Source organism: Aegilops tauschii, chromosome 4, assembly GCF_002575655.3.
Source record: "Aegilops tauschii subsp. strangulata cultivar AL8/78 chromosome 4, Aet v6.0, whole genome shotgun sequence".
Classification (NCBI taxonomy): Eukaryota; Viridiplantae; Streptophyta; class Magnoliopsida; order Poales; family Poaceae; genus Aegilops; species Aegilops tauschii.
In genome coordinates, this window is record NC_053038.3 from 96,985,390 (window position 1) to 97,002,102 (window position 16,713).

Sequence of the window (16,713 nt, forward strand, 5' to 3'; positions counted from 1 at the left end):
TATTACTTGTTACCCGTTACAATTTACCTTATCACAAAACTATCTGTTACCGATAATTTCAGTGCTTGTAGAGAATACCTTACTGAAAACTGCTTGTCATTTCCTTCTGCTCCTCGTTGGGTTCGACACTCTTACTCATTGAAAGGACTACGATAGATCCCCTATACTTGTGGGTCATCACACATCATTCTCCTAATGATGTGATCCCATTCATCAAATGACAACACATGTCTATGATCAGGAAACTTAAGCATCTTTGATTAACGAGCTAGTCTAATAAAGGCATACTAGGAACACTTTGTTTTGTCTATGTATTCACACATGTATCAAGTTTTCTGTTAATACAATTCTAGCATGAATAATAAACATTTATCATGATATAAGCAAATAAATAATAACTTTATTATTGCCTCTAGGACATATTTCCTTCAGTAATAATGCGCCGAGAACCAAGGTTGGGTTTTTCCTACCGCTAGAGGTGAGTGAGTAAAATAGGGGTTGAGACCCAATCTCGCGTCATACCGCGCTAGTGGACTTTGGTCTCCCACCATCTCCATGTCGATTCCCCCTGCACCGACGCGTACCACGCTCCCCATTTTGCGCTCGACCTAATCTGGCTCGCTGGAAACTAACGATTCAAGCGTTCCTAGCGAGCTAGGCTCTTGACTGCTTTAAGTTTCGTGTGCATGTGGATCAGCACCGTGTGTACACAACCAATGAGTTTTTCTTAAATTCAGTGGCCTATTTGGGGCTGGGGGAGGGGTTGCAGCCTGTTCAAGAATTCATCTGATTAATCAATTAACATGACAATTGATCGCTACTTGTAGGGTGGTCGAATTGAATAGTACCTATTCGTTGTGTTAACTTGTCAGGCTGATTAATAGGTCTGGCAGGCCAATTAATTGGTTGTGAGGCCGATTAATCGCCGCTGGCCCATTAACTTGTGGGCAAACAAATTCCGAAATTTTGTCCCGTAACCCCTCTCATCCTACTCTCGCTCCTCAATAGCTATGGTTCGACCAAACAGTAGCATATTTTGGTATATTACATAGCTGAGAGCACGAGAGTATGATATAATACATAAAAAATTTTATATATATATATATATATATATATATATTAATAGTTTCCTATTTAATCTACCGATTAATCCTATTAATAGGTCGATTCACCGATTAGTCGCTACTCCCAAGCCGACCGAGCAGCTACCCGATATCGATTTCCTAAACAATGACTGCAGGTGACCAAACATGCCCCTAATCACTGAAACGCAGCTCCTTGAATTCCTCCCAAACTCTCGTCCTTCAAAACCTTTCCCTTTGTTAAAGAGACGTCATGCTTGACGCTGGTGAGCGTTTATTAGTAGATGAGCATTCACGTAGAGTATATGCGTAATGGGCCTCCACCCCACTCAGGCAATCCATGACATGTTCTATTGAGCAATTTTCTTTTGTTTGATTTTCAACCGTTTTCTTCCCAAACCCCGGTTGTTTGAACTTTTTTAGGGCTTTATAATTACATATGAACCTATTAAAATAAAAAGTAAAATATTTTAAAAGTTCATCATTTATTAAAATATATATCCAATACCTGTTTAAAAAAGTTTATTCCGTATTTAAAAACAAGGTCGTCATATAATACAAAAAAGTTCACCTTGTATTATAAAAATGTTAATCATATAATAAAAAATGTTCGATATGTACTAAAAAATGTTCAACATATATTACAAAATGTCACAATATATTTAAAAGTTATCCAGTTTGTATTTGAAAAATATTCACCATATATAAAAAAATGTTCAATTTGTATTTAAAAGATATTCATCATATATTACAAAAAAATTGTAGTACAGAAACTATAAAAAATAAAAGTGAAAAAAATGCAAAACCGGAAGAAACAACAAGAGAAATTATACCATACCGAAAAAGAAAAAATCATAAGAAAAAACCACAAAAGGAAAAACGACAAAAAACCGTATCGAGTGGGTAGAATCCAGAACTAGGCTGGCCTACCTCACCCTACGCGCGTGCGTAGTAGCCTTAGCCTCAGGCAGCAAATATGATCCACCATTGTTAAAAGGGAGAGCTTCTACGGGACGCACGTGGGCATCAAAATAGGGGAGCCTCCCCTTGAAGCCGAGGCAAATGGGCCGGCCCACTCTACCTATGAGCAGTTTTCATTTTTTCCTTTGGTTCCTTTGCCAGTTTAAAAAAATCTTGTTTATTAGGAGCTAGACAGTTGAAAATATATTATAACATAACTACTATATTTTGAAAATTAATCAACATGTGATTTAAAAATGTTCATAGTATATAAACAAGATATTCACTGTGTACTACAAAATAGTCATTGTATAATTCAAAGCATTCATTGTAGATTGGAAAATGTTTATGTATATTACAAAAATATTCATCATATATTTAAAATATGTAATGTGCATTTAAAAACATCATTTTACACTAAAACAAGTTCATTTTATATTTTAAAAAATGCTCACCGTATATCACAAAACTAAATAAACTATGTGAACAAAAGCAAAAGAAAAACTAAATCATAAAAGAGAAAACAACAAAAATGAAAAAGGAAATAAAACACAAAATAAAAACCAAACAAAAAACCACACAATAAAAAGAATGAATAAATCAACTTCCATATTCTTTTAAGGACAAATCAACTTGCAGATAACGACCAAAAGAAGACACGAACAGGAAAAAACGGAAAGTGACACTAAAAAAAGGAAAGTCGGAAAGTTTTTTTTTAACAGAAAGGTAAACGAAGCAGCGCTGCCGCGATGTGGGCCGGCCCACCTGCGTCAGGATCCGTCCAAAGGGCACATACCCCTAAAAAAAAGGTGATGCCCCGCACATACAGCCGTTGGTGTGACACGAGGCAGCCGCCGGCCCCACCACCTAGACACGTTGCAGATCTCAAGAAAAAAAATAAACCCCAGACACCTCGCAAAGCCCTATATACGGGCAGCGTTTCCCCTATTAGCGCCGCTTCTGTTCCTTTCGGTTTCAGCCCTCCGCCGCCAGCGGCGCTCTCTCCTTCCCCAGCTGCTGATGCTGCTTCGTCTGGCGGTGCTGGGTTTGCGAAGCTCTCCTAGTTCGGGAGGCGGAAGATCCGAGGGAACGCCGCGAGATGGTACGTCTTCTTCTCTCTCTGCTTCGTACTCTGGGCTTCGTCTCTCTCCTCCTGCGGGGTTTCTGGAGGTTTCCTCCCGGTGGAGGCGGCGGGGCCGGGGCCGGGGCCGCAGCGGATTTGGCTGGATCTCCGCCGGCGACATGGCCCTTTTGTAGGAGGGATGGGAGCGATCTGTCTGACGCGTTTGGTTGGGTACAGGTAATGTATTCAGTGTTGTAATGAGAATCTGCTGTATTAGATCGGGAACTATGCGATTGCACGATCTGTTTGGTTCAAGCAAGGTAAGAGGAAGCGGTGGGTTGGGTTGCATCGAAAAAACGAGGGTGCCAGCTGCTCACGACGGCGGAGGGAAATCGGCCACACTGAGATGACGGCGGCGGGATCTTTGGCGCTGCTGCACACGGCGGGGGATAGATCGCCGGTGCTGCTCCTCACGGTGGGGGAGATCGCCGGCGCTGCTCCTCAGGGCGGCGAAAGGAAACCGGCGCTGCTGCCAATGGCGGTGACGCAAGATCGCGATGCTGCTGCTCACAGCAGAGGGAGATCGCCGGCTGTGTTTTCCATGGACGCCAAGGAAGATCTGGGGCGCTGCTGGTTGTTGCAGCGTGCTCGTGGTGAAAAATAATCAGGATGAGTGGAGAATAGAGAAAGGGGTCCGTTACCGGAGGAGCGGTGTTTTCCCATACCAGTCCGTATGGGCCGTTTTTGGTTTTGAGAAAGCTGTTTCTGATTACAGGGATCTGAAACCGGCCCGACCTAAACAAACACTGGTAACATAATCACAAGCCGATGTAATCGGAAGACAGCGAAAAAATCGCCAACCAAATGCGTCGTGTGTTTAGAGTGGATGAGATTAACTGAGACTGTATTTATTTGGGGGATTTGTGAAGCCAATGCTAATCCGACAATACATCTTTTGGTGAATTTTCTTGTGTAGGATGATGTGTGTGACGAGTGCGGAGATGTTGGCTATAGTCATCTTCTGCTGCGATGCATCAACTGCAACAATGCTGCTAGGCATAGGTATGCTTCTCAATCTTGCTAAATATCTTCTCCTAGTAATCGCCATGCCCGGTGGATTTTACTTCTTACTAAATGCATAGATTTTATTTATTCATGCCACTTTTGGTCCAGGCTAAAGTGGTTGTGTAGTTTGCTATAATTTAGTGGCAGTCATAATTTCGAAATTTGGGGAGAATTAATACCAAATTCTTGGATTAATTTGATCGCGTCCCCCAAAGCTGATGATATTTTGTTCTTTCTCCCTAATTTGGCCATCCTTTGATCTTTCCCCCTATCCATATCTATTACTACCTTTGACTCTCAAAGAAGGGTGTTTTTGCTTTGCTGAGTATATTATACCGCTATTAAAAAGCATCTATGTTTTGGAATCCAAATGATTAAGGCCATGCATATTGATTATGATGCTAGTTTTCAGAGTTTAGTGGGTGTCATATTTTGGGGAAAGATATACAAAAATCTTGCGATAATTTAGTCTTATCCCCCAACTGATGACACTTTGTTCTTTTTCCCTAATTTTCTTATCCTATGGTTCCTTCCCTAATTTGGTCCTTTGATCTATTGTATCTATATCTGTTATTCGCTTTGTTTCATAATATAAGGTGCATAGTTCAAGGTGCATAAATTTTTGTGAAAGTCAAACATGTATATGTTTGACAAGGATTCTAGAACAAATATCAACATCATTAATACAAAATAAATAAAATATGAAAATACATTTCAGGATGGATCTAAATTTTATATATTTGGTATTATAGATGTTAATACTTTTTTTCTAAAATCTTGGTCAAACATACACATTTGATTGGAAAACCTTATGCACCTTATATCGTGGAACAGGTGGAGTATATTATACCAATACAGAAAGTACCACTATTTTGGAATCCGAACAATCTTAGCCACATGTTTTACAAAAAATCTTGGGGTAATTCCATCAATCAAATCCCCCAAAGCTAATGAGGCTTTGGTTTCTCCTCTAAAGTATTCATGATTTGGCCTTTATCCCTATCTATATCTATGAGAGCACATATATGCATGAATCTTCCACCTCATGTTGACATCGTCACATTAATTATTAAATTTAGGTTTTAGAATGATTTATTTTACAAACCGTTAATCCAATTATAAATCCGTCTTTGTCGTTGAGTTCGTCTTGAGAGCTTCAAAACAAGAACCCATGTTGGCATGTTTGTACGATCTTTTTTGTCACTACAAGTTGCCATATGTATAACATGGTTGTCATATTAGCAATGAACAATTGCCACAATAATATTGTGTGGTTACCATGCAATATTTTACATGTGTTTTCAAGCACTCCAGTGCTATGTAGGACTACAAACTGAGTTTTCAAGTATTCCAGGCAAGTCTTACATGGGTGGGGGAGAATGACATCTAGTAGTGACCTGGTAACTTAGTTGCTATAATTTGGTATAACTAAGAATTAAGTAACGAAGTGACTACAATCTAGGAAGTGATATTAATTTGGCAATTATTTATGGAAGAGAAGTCGCCAAAATATATCAACACGAGATCAATTAGATTAGCGGGTTGGGGATAGAACATTTTTTTTTAAACTAAGGAATCTTTGTTGATGCTTACATACATTGGCCTCTTTTTCGCATAGTAGTACTACTATGACGCCGTTCTGTAGCAATGTCCATATACATTATAATGCATGTATCTGAGAGGAAGAGAGAGGAGTGGTCGCTGCATAGTAGAACTGAAATATGCGATGTTGTGTAGCACTGTCCTATATTATAAAAAAACATCACTATGAGGGAATCCAAATGATCTTAACCTCACATATATTGTTGATCTAACTTAAAGATGGACCTCTACTAATTGTGCATTAGCAGAGCATTAAAACATTAGGCAAGGAGTGCACAACCATTATGCCCCCAATGGTCTCAAACACACCAGTTTGCCTCCTTTGCTGGAGGGCACCGTTTTGAACACTAGCCACACGTATAGTAAGGGTTTATAACTGGTTTCTAGCAAAATTGGTTTTACGAACTTTTTGAATAACCACTTTATAGAAAATCATGTTTTGGTTAGGAAAGTAATAAATTAGCCTATTCCTATTCTCCTGCCATATGTGTGTGATCTTCTCTTCCTCAATTTCTCCAATGTGACCATTGAAGACACTCTCCAAGCTCCCTAGCCCCTAATTCCTTCTCTTTGCTGCTGCTTGCCTTCCCTTAGGCCTACCACTGGTCGTTGAGATCACTTGCCTATCGCCCTAAGGTGGGGCTCAAGAAAAGAGGTGGTTGGGAATACAAAGGCTATGAGAGTTTCAACGGTAACATAAAGTTCACCCGAGCCAAAGGGGGTTCATGCCTTTTATAGGCAACCAGGGGAAAGAGCCATTATGCTTCAAGATTCTCATCTTATAGGGGCGACGAGTTTATAACTAGTTTTTGGCAAAATCGGTTTCATGTTTTTTTAATAACTAGTTTATAGAATATTATATTTTGGTTAGGAAAGTAATAAACTAGCCTATTCCTATTCTCCTGTCATATGTGTGTGACCTTCTCTTCCTCAATTTCTCTAATGTGGCCATTGAAGACACTTTCCAAGCTCTCTAGCCCCTAATTCATTTTCCTCGCTGTTGCTTGCCTCCCCTTGGGCCTATCACTGATCGTCGAGATCGCTTGCCTGTCGCCCTAAGATGCGACTCAAGAACAAGTGGTGGTTGGGAATACAAAGACTATGAGAGTTTCAATGGTATCATAAGGTCCGCCCGAGCCTAAGGGGTCAATGCCTTATACAGGCAACCTAGAGAAAATAGCCATTATGCTTCAAGATTCTCATCTTATAGGGGCGACGGTTTTGTAATCAGATGCACCAAGTTCTCCAAACAATGCTTGAAACAATGACAATGAATGCACACATGATAACTTGCTTCAGGTATCCTAACGTCAAGCATGACACCACACCATGAATCCCCCTTGCATCACCCATAAGGAAGTAAATCCATGGCATTCACGCCTAAGTTGGCAAGTTTTATTAGTTATTAGTTGAAGTTGTTCTAGTATCAAGTACAAAATCACCAAGTCATCCATAACCTTGGACATGGCTATTTGGATAAATTTAATCCTATAGGGATGTAACATTGTACTTAAGACGTGCCTATTGCTCTTGGTGCCTATGCGAGTACGTAGGGTATGTTGGCGGAGTGAGATAAGCCATGAACACTTCCCGCACGCTGTAGAACAAGTCCAACGAGCCAGCCAACTGAGTTGTACCCGAATCGAGAGTCCAACCATAGTTTGAGTCAGACCCGACCATTGTGTGCGTGGTCCAAGATGTCTAGAGCCTTAACCAGGATAATCACTTGGCTCGGCCACATTCCTATATGTATGAAAACATTAGGTGAAAACATCATCCCATGATAAAAATAACATCGCATACTCGTCGTAGACGAAGATGATTCATGCAACTAGCTGTATGCCAAAAGGAAAGCCTGAACTATGGGGCCCTAGACAGGTCTGGGGATTAGGTACTAGGCCGTGAGAGGGCTTGTTCTCTCCCATTGAGAGTTTGGTACGCTCGGTCTTTGATCAAGATAAACAACTACAATGGGAATGGGAATTTAGGAGATCTAAAACATAAAGTTGCCTGTTTGGTCGGAAGGAATGAGAATTTAGAAGGGATTGTTAAGAGTCCAACTCCCACCATTTTATTAACATGCGAGTGGGTGGGAATTGATGTACATAGAACATCTTGTCCCTTCATCATAACTTATGTTGCCATCTCTCGGCTAAGTCCACATGGATTCGCACTAACAAAATGAGGGAATAAACACCCGTCTTAAATTTCCACATGTAATCTCACCCATACTAAACAAGGAATTAGGAATAAAATAGCACTTCCCATGTCTAATCTCATCACAACTCCCTCCTCTAAATTCCCCTCCCCTTCCCAAGATTACCAAACATGTTGTCGGTTCCTAGTGTTAGCTCAGTTGAACAAAACACCATGTGCTCAAACATGGCCTCCAACCGTTGCCTTCGTTACATATGAACATAAGTGTATTCATAGCACAACAACAATGTATCAGAGCCAGGTTCAACTACTGATAAACAATGGTAAGTAGATATAACATGATTCAAGCAACAGTCCTAAGCATGCATACCATGACTGGTAAGAAGGGCTAAACAGGCAAAGAACACAACCAAGTAACTGCTCATGATAGGACTAGAAAGTAAAGGTAATATATGCCATCTTCAAATCCTATCTTGAAGAAGCCGACAAAGATGCAGTATGTTCCTGAAATGCAATGCATGACATGTCATATGGTTATGCAAGATTATCCTAATGAACAAGAGGCATGTTTAATTGAACTTGGAATGGATCACATGAAGCATTTTCAAAAGACCCCAAACTGGGCATTCATTTAGTGGCACCTACATGAATGCAAGTAAACATTGCCTAGCCATTTTCATCCGTTCAGACTTTTGGTTGCGTTGGCTACTGCATTAAGCTTAACATGGTATCAGAGCCCATGGTTTTGAGTTCAAGTCCTGGCTTTTGCAATTTATCTAAAAATTGTTGTTACCCCCTTTTTTTCACATATACCTCTGAGTATATCCATGTGTTGACTTTCCGCGTCACAAACGAGAGGGAGTGTTGAAGTGTATATGTTTCCTACTTTCCTAGCTCTTTCCATCAATTCGGACTTCTAGTTGTGTTGGCTAGTACATGAAGTGTAACAAGCATGAACATGGTGCGGAGCTGAAAATAATCTAATGCAACACCATCAAGTTATTTGGAGTCGATACACATTAAATATAACATTTTCACTAGTTGCAACAATTAATGAAAGGGTTTATCCGAACATTACATAAGATTATGATGGGGATGCACTAGTCAAATTGCACAAGTTAAACGAAGAAGAATCATTTATATATAAAGCAATTCCTTATCCATATCAATAGGCAGTCATTTAATGTTATTTGAGTTAAATAATAGTTTTATTGTGTTAACATGCATTAGAATGACACATCAAGGTTACATGCAATTTTCTAAATAATTTGATATGCATTTTACGATTTCATGCCACGACAAGCACAAATTGGTAGCCATGGCAGTGATTTGGGCTTACAACAACAATATGCTTGTCTAGTTTCTCGTTAGAGATTTTGGCGCAATTGGTCCCAATTGTGTGTGTGTGTCGTGTTCTACTACAGGGAGTGATCCCGGTCATCGGGGGAGATAATACACTAGGTGCATCTCATACATCACATGCATACGTCAAATCTCGACCATGGAGCAAGTACCTACGCGTTATTTGAGTATGCATGTCATCGCACTCGGCGGTTGCCTCGAAGGTGATACACTTGTAGCGTGCAGGTGATGTAGATTGGGTCTGTGGGTTGTCGTCATTGAACTTGGTGGTGGGTCCGCGGTGGTCATTGGCGATGAGGTACTTGCGGGGAGGTGGTTCTGGTTGTAGACGAATTTGGCGGAGCCTCGTTGGACTCGGTGGCGGTGTCGTTCAGGGGTCGTTCGGTGTTGGAAATAGATTTGATGGTCAGGTCTGGAGTGGCACTGATTCGGAGGCGATGGTGGACGACATGTGTAGCGGGGCCGGTGGGTGAGCGAATCCGGAGGCGGTGGATGTGGGCGATCGGCGGAAGCGGAATTGAGCTCGTTGATGATCCTGGGTAGGGGTTGCCAGAGTCAATGACAAGGCTGGTGGGTCGACAAAGGGCAGAGGTGATTCTACATGTTGGTTGTGGGTTAGCTGCCCCCATAACTTTTGAATAAAACAACCTAAAACATTGTATACTTACTGTTCATTGTGAAGAATTTTTTTCAAAAAATTAGCAATGAGCCCACAGATACATGAGTCTGGCTTCGCCGCTGATAGAGGGCATAGGAAGGCGGTCGAGGTGGTTGTGGTCGAGGAGGATGCCTGATATGCTAGATGAGGTGGCTCGTTGACGAGTTGCAGGGGCTTGCCTGTAGACTGAGAAGGCAGATGGTCGGGCGTTAGGCTAGCGACCGGTGATGGGGAGCCATGGGTGTAAAGATCCACGGCCGGGTGGTTGAGCGATGGAGGTAGCGCAGGTAGGGCTGTGGTGTGGTGAGGCACGACAATCGCCATGGTTGGTGCAGGAGATGTCGGTTGTTGGACTGCAGGGGTCATGGCGCGATCTAGGAGAGGGAGGGGGAACGAAGGGCGCGGCGGTGAATCAGGCTTGAGGTGGGCGTCTGCATCTCCTAGCTGCTAGGGTTTTCACTAGGGTAGGTGGGGGTGGCCGATCGGGCTTATATAAGCTAGATGGGCCTTGTTCCTTAGGGTTAGGTGGTGGGCTAGCTAGGGTTGGTTGGCCAGTTAGTGTTTATATGGGCCGGCCTATTAGTTACTGGCTGCGGTGTTGTGCAGCTATATTGCGCCCTTGGCGCATGTGGTTGAATTGCGACATAGTAGCAGTTTCTCTCCTTAAATATTTCATTTAAAATAATTACTCACTATTTATAATTTGTTGGGAACTCCAAAATTTATGAAATTTTTGTGGGGTCTATTTGTACTATAACAAAGCCTCACAAAAAATCATAATTTTTTGGGTCATTTTATATTTTTATAGGAAAATAACCTCAATTAATTATGCTTAGGGTTTTAAGCCAGACTAGGTATGTGCTCATGTGTTGCCACGGGGGTCAAATATTTTTTAACACAATAAGAATACCGTACGGGACATATTCAAAGCAAATATACAAAATAAGATTATGTTTTGGTTATAAAGTATAGATTTTCCAGCTATTTCTTAAACTGATAAAATAAGAGTTTGATTGATGTTGTATTTATTTGCTTGTATGGCCGTGAATTTATTGCTATACTATAAGAAGGGGATGAAAATCCAGAAAAAATGGTGGAGGGTGGAAGGTTGGATGAAGGGATGATGGGGAAAAAAGTGAAAGATGAATCCTTAGCATTCTAGTAGATTAGCCCGTGACTACACGTCTCTTAGTACATGATGCGCTAAAATCTTAGCAAGATTTTGTATGCAATCGCCATAATTTACCTGCCATCTTATTGTTAATAAACACATGGGACAATGTTAATAAAACATGGGACAATTGATTCCATTTTACGGAAAATCAATGTGAGAAAAAGCAGAGATGGGAGGAACAAATTAAAGAGGTGAAGGGAAGAGCGGGGATAAGGAGGTTAGACGAAGGAGAGGTGAAATGGGAACCTTATGTTCTTTTTAAGTAGTATATATAATAAATAGAGATCCATTTTAAATCCTTTTTAAACCTTAAAATTCCAGGAGGGCCCACATAATGAATATGAGGTTTTTGCCAAATATTGTAGGTTTCAGGAAGGGCATTTTGGACAATTGGCACAATTTAGGGTTTTAGCCCTTTAAGAAAAAATGGAGTGTTGAATTACTCAATCCCATATCAAAATTAAATAAATACTCCTTCCTTTCGGAATTACTTGTAAAATGGATGTATCTAGATGTATCTTAGTTTTAGATACATCCATTTTTTTTTCATTTCTGCGACAAGTAATTCGGGACGGACGGAGGGAGTATAATGCTGATGAGATGATCATGATGCACAATCAATTTCTAAGGAAATGTTGGTCTGGGGCTATTACACCGTCTCTAAACAAACCGACACATAGGGTAACCCTCAACGGTTGGGTTCCGTAACTCCCGACACATAAGCGAATTGCTTGGCACCTATTTCCAATCTAGTAGTACCGCTCGTGAAGCGCTACGGGGTCGCTGAGAGTCACTAGCTGTGTTTTGAGATATTTCAAAGGCTCTGTTGTGTTGTGTAAGTGGTTTGGCTCTATAGTGGATGGAACTTACTATGAGATGATGACTAACCAATCATCATTATAGCGACTTCTACAACAACATTTTACATTGCCATGTACTCTCTAAATCCAATCACATTGAGGGGCCTAGATATCTATGCCTTTGTAAAGAGAGGGCAAATCCCTTCTTGACATGTGGTTGTCTCTATTAACATCTTGAATAATCCAAGCTATATCTTTAACTTAACATGGTTTGTTGTTTTGTAGATATTGTTTGGATGTGATAAACTTCGATTCAGCAGTGGAGTGGTCATGTAGTGATTGTATCCCAAGACACATTGAAGCCATTAAGTCGCAAGGAGACGCAAATTGTCAAAGGCAACTAAGGAACACCCAGTTGGATTGCTCTGTAGTCAATGAACCAAATGTGGAGCAAGAGAAGGTAACGAAGGCACGAGGACTTCGTAGAAATAGACCATGCCGAGAAAGAGAAGCTAGTATTGAACATGTCCCGGGTGGAGACACATCGAATCGGGGACGATGTGTTGAAGAGACATTAGATTCTTGTGAAATCTCTGTCCGGGATATACCCAACCTCATTAATTGTAAGAAGGAAGGGGAGGATATAAATGGACACTTAATTTGCACACCGGAGAGTTTAGATGGTTCAAGTAATTTGGCTTTGGATCATGCTTCAAGTATTGAACCCAACAATTTGCAAAAGGCAATTGGTGGTTCTAAACTTGCTTCAGATTCTATGGACTGTCCTGATCTCCCAAATGCAAGGAGTGGCTGCTTTGCTTCATTGAAGTATGTAGAGGGTTTTGTTCCACCAGGAAGAAAGGGCGATATTTTTTCTCTAATGAATGAGGTCGAGGGATCCCGTCCAGTGATTGTGGATAAGTCTTGTTCTACATCGGCAAGTATGGAGCAAGCAGATGGTTTATTGGTAAAGATAGAGAAATCTGAACCTTTGAAGTTGGTTAAAGGATTGGAGGAGACTGTTGTAGCATCAAAGTTTGCACCAAATCATTCAAAGCCGATGCAAGGATCAGATCTGGAGACAGGGAGAGTGGATGTCTTGAATCCTCTAGAGCAGCGTTTGGACTCTTGGGCAATGCCGCTGATGCAATCAGGTCCCTCAAATGAACTAGAAGATGCGGCTATTCAGGAAAACGGTGCTGAAAGAACAATGTGCTTGGTGGAGATGGAAACCGTTGCCTCTGAATTGGAGAACCACAAAGGATCAAATCCCAAAATGGCAAATGAAAGCTTGAGTTGTGGTGAAGGTAACTCAGATGAAGCAAATAGAAGATCAGATGAGCTTTTATCAAGCACCAAATACAATAAGATGCGAAGGCGAATGTGTGTCGCTAGAAAGATAGTTAACTCTTGCAAGGTAAATGGAATTACAGATCCTGAGCCAGCACATGGTAACCGAGATGCAATAAACCTCCAATGTAATGCAGGAAAGACATCTTCTCTTGCCGTCAAAAAGGTGCCTCTTCAGCTGATATTGCAAGAGGAAGGCATTAACAATGAGTTATTGCAAGAGGAAGGCATTAGCAATGAGTTATTGCAAGAGGAAGGCATTAGCAATGAGTTATTGCCTTCCAAGTTTGTTGGTCCATGTGAGTCAACAAAAATCAACCCTAGAAAGCGTAAGCAATCAGAAAATTACGCTCCTGATGGAACAAAATATCAGAAAGCCTGTATTATAAGTGGGAATGAAAATGCCAATGTTGCACGGTCAAAAAGTGGTAGACCAGCACGAACTTGCCAGAACACGCCCAGGAAAGACAATGGTAGCAATGATAAAGTTATTGGGCACTCAAAGATGGGAAAAGATAAGAAAATTGTTAAGTCATGGCTGGCTAACAATGGTATCCGATATTCACGGAAGAGAGGTATGGTTACAGGTGTCTTGCAGCCCTACTCTCTTCGTAGACGTTCTGTGGACAGATCAAGACCTTCACGGAAGAGAGGTATGGTTACCAGTGTCTTGCAGCCCTACTCTCTGCGTAGACGTTCTGTGGACAGATCAAGACCTTCACAGGAGAGCGGTGTTGTTACCAGTGTCTTGCAGCCCTACTCTCTGCGCAGACGTTCTGTGGACAGATCAAGACCTTCACAGGAGAGCGGTGTTGTTACCAGTGTCTTGCAGCCCTACTCTCTGCGTAGGCGTTCTGTGGACAGATCAAGACCTTCACAGGAGAGAGGTATGGTTACCAGCGTCTTGCAGCCCTACTCTCTGCGCAGACGTTCTGTGGACAGACCAAGACCTTCAGAAAACATGGATCTGGCGCTGATGGAAAGCAGCTGCGCATTGAATAATCCAAGCAGCAGTTGTGCAGCGCAAGCATCAGGTTTCTCTTCAAAATCGAAAGAATTACGCGAGCGCGATGAGCCAAAGAAACGAAGAAAACTCATTTTAACTTATGACGAAGAGGAAGATGCCGAGGCCTTACAGGCAGAAGATCTGAATTCCCGGTCTTGTGATGATGATGAACATGTGATGAAGCAAAGAAAATGCATGGAAAATGCTGCAGAGAACCAGAGAAGATCTGTAGTAGAAGGTAAAGAAGCTTTGGGGTCGGGAAATTTGAATCAATATTCGAAGAATCATAAGCAGGTGAAGAAGCAGAGAAGCATAGAGGCAGAGGAAGATGAAAATGCATCTGTAAGAAATCCGAATGCTGGATGTTCAAGGATGCCAGTCATTTCAGAATGTATTGGCGGGCAACCCCTTGATATACCTTATTGGACGTATGTTACATGCCCTTTATTCCATTACCTGCATACTTTTTTTTCTTATGTCGAGTGCTAATATGTTCTCTTTATGTTGATAGTGGAATCATGAAGATCAACAATAACTATATTCCATTGGCTGCACACCTGTCAACCAAAGCAGGCAAGAAGGTGCAGGAACTGTCAAGATCACTGCCACCAATAATGAAAGTGGCCAAGCTTTCTACATCAAAATCATGTCCGCACTTTGAGGCATCGATACCTACAGCTGACAGCATTGGCTTGTATTTCTTTTCGGGTGATATTAGGTTTGTTGAGCCTGTGCATGTTTGTCTGTCTTATTTCTTCTACACATACTAGGGTCTGACATTCTTTGATCCTCTAGGCCAAATAAAGAGCTGGATGAGCTGGTGAAGCATCTCGCTGATAGTGGAAGTGTTCTAGAAGCTGTTGTTGGTTTGAGGAAGCTGATTCTCTTCCCTTCTGGTGTACTACCAGTGGAACATCAGAGTAAGTCATATGGCAGATTTCATTATTCAAAATTATGATTATCCTGCAAAATATACCATATTACACCTAATCTGCATATGCTACCACTAATGTAGTAAACTGCATTTGGTATAGTAATGTGTAATGCAGTTGTGCATAATTTTTCATATACTGCCTACTTGAACATTGTTTTGTTTGTCATGGTGGAGCACGCATGGTTTATACAAAGCCTTTGCTCCATGTCAATTTTTCTTTTGCAGTAATTTGTCAGTCAGTCATTAGTTTCTATCTTGTTGCAGCGTTCCAAGGGAAACCCTATCTATGGGGAATGTTCAAGCCCAGAAAAGATAAGATCAGAAGATTACCTCCAGTGGAACAAGATTGTACTGCACATGTTTCAAAGGAAGAACATGCCCAAGAACAGCATGCCTTGGACCAGGAAGACAAGGCGCAAAGCGACACCCTGGACCCGGTCGTGCATCCCGAGAATCAACCCTTACTGGATGCAAACCAACTAGGAAAGGAAGCGTTGTCTGGCAATGTCCTGCCCCCTGTTGACGTGGGAGCTCTAGTTTCTGCAAATATCGGCCCAGCTGATCATGGACAGCCCTGCTCAAATCCAGAAGCCCCGCCACTTAAACTCTGTGGTTTTGTTGTCTCACGGACACCAAGATCTGCGCAACTCATCCAGGAGATGCAGAAGGAAGGTGCATTACTGTTCGCTGTGCAGAAGGTGATGACAGAACCTGGCTCAGTGATATAGGACCAGAACATGCCCGTGGCAACCATGCTGTGGTTTCAGAGGAGCATACCTGGAGCTGTTTCCTCTTTAAGGAGCGGCGCGCAGCGGTGGTCACTCTAGGGGTAGAAACAGGCTAGCAGTAGACCTGAGAGTTCTTTAGCTTCAGTGTGGGCTCATTGTGCCTTGCACCTTCTATGTCCGTCTCCGTTTTTCTGCTATAGCTAGCCCCTGTCATGTTGAGGACTGAACTGTGGTGGTGTAGTGGTGTTCGCTCTCTGTATGATGTATTAAGAGCCGACTTAGCTGAGCTTACTTTTCTGTTGTGCAAGTTGTACAAGTTTGAGCCAATTTTGCTGATTGTACTGTAAAAGCATCTCCTCTGTACAATATGATGCGCAAATTATCATCAGTTCATCGGTTCATCTTTTATTGCCATATAATACAATATGACGAGAATGGAGCTATTATCCTGTGCTCCTTGTGGTTCTTGCCACATTGAACTGTTTGAGTAACCTTCTGAAGTAACCACATGAACCGTTGAAAATTCACAATGACAATTGCAGTTCCATTTTATTTGAAGTTGTTGGGACAGGTGCTTTAAGCCAAGCTCAACCAGCAAGATCAACCACATGAAGATTACTCCTACGTGCCAATGTGGACCTGGGTGTGACGATCACCATGGAGAAGGAAAATAGTAAGTTTCAGTTAACCTGGGTGAAGCCTAAAGATGATAAATTCTGACATGATGCACTTTTTTTCTTCTAGTTTTCCACTGTATCCATCACATACACAA

The 16,713-nt window shown here is 41.6% G+C and overlaps 1 protein-coding gene across 1 annotated transcript; it reads left to right on the forward strand.

Annotated features, from left to right (window-relative positions):
* The first annotated feature begins 2,978 nt into the window (after positions 1-2,978).
* On the forward strand, positions 2,979-16,329 carry LOC109748657 (uncharacterized). Its single transcript, XM_073496343.1, has 6 exons — positions 2,979-3,144; positions 4,082-4,167; positions 12,209-14,707; positions 14,791-14,997; positions 15,075-15,199; positions 15,478-16,329. Exons 1-6 carry the CDS (start codon positions 3,142-3,144, stop codon positions 15,939-15,941), a joined length of 3,384 nt encoding a protein of 1,127 aa, XP_073352444.1. The 5' UTR covers positions 2,979-3,141; the 3' UTR covers positions 15,942-16,329.
* The last annotated feature ends 384 nt before the right edge of the window (positions 16,330-16,713 follow it).

Excerpts from the sequence above, each read along its gene's own strand:
- LOC109748657 (XM_073496343.1), top strand. Across the intron at positions 14,998-15,074 it reads TTCTTTTCGGGTGATATTAG|GCCAAATAAAGAGCTGGATG; the intron begins GTTTGTTGAGCC and ends TTGATCCTCTAG. Across the intron at positions 15,200-15,477 it reads ACTACCAGTGGAACATCAGA|CGTTCCAAGGGAAACCCTAT; the intron begins GTAAGTCATATG and ends ATCTTGTTGCAG.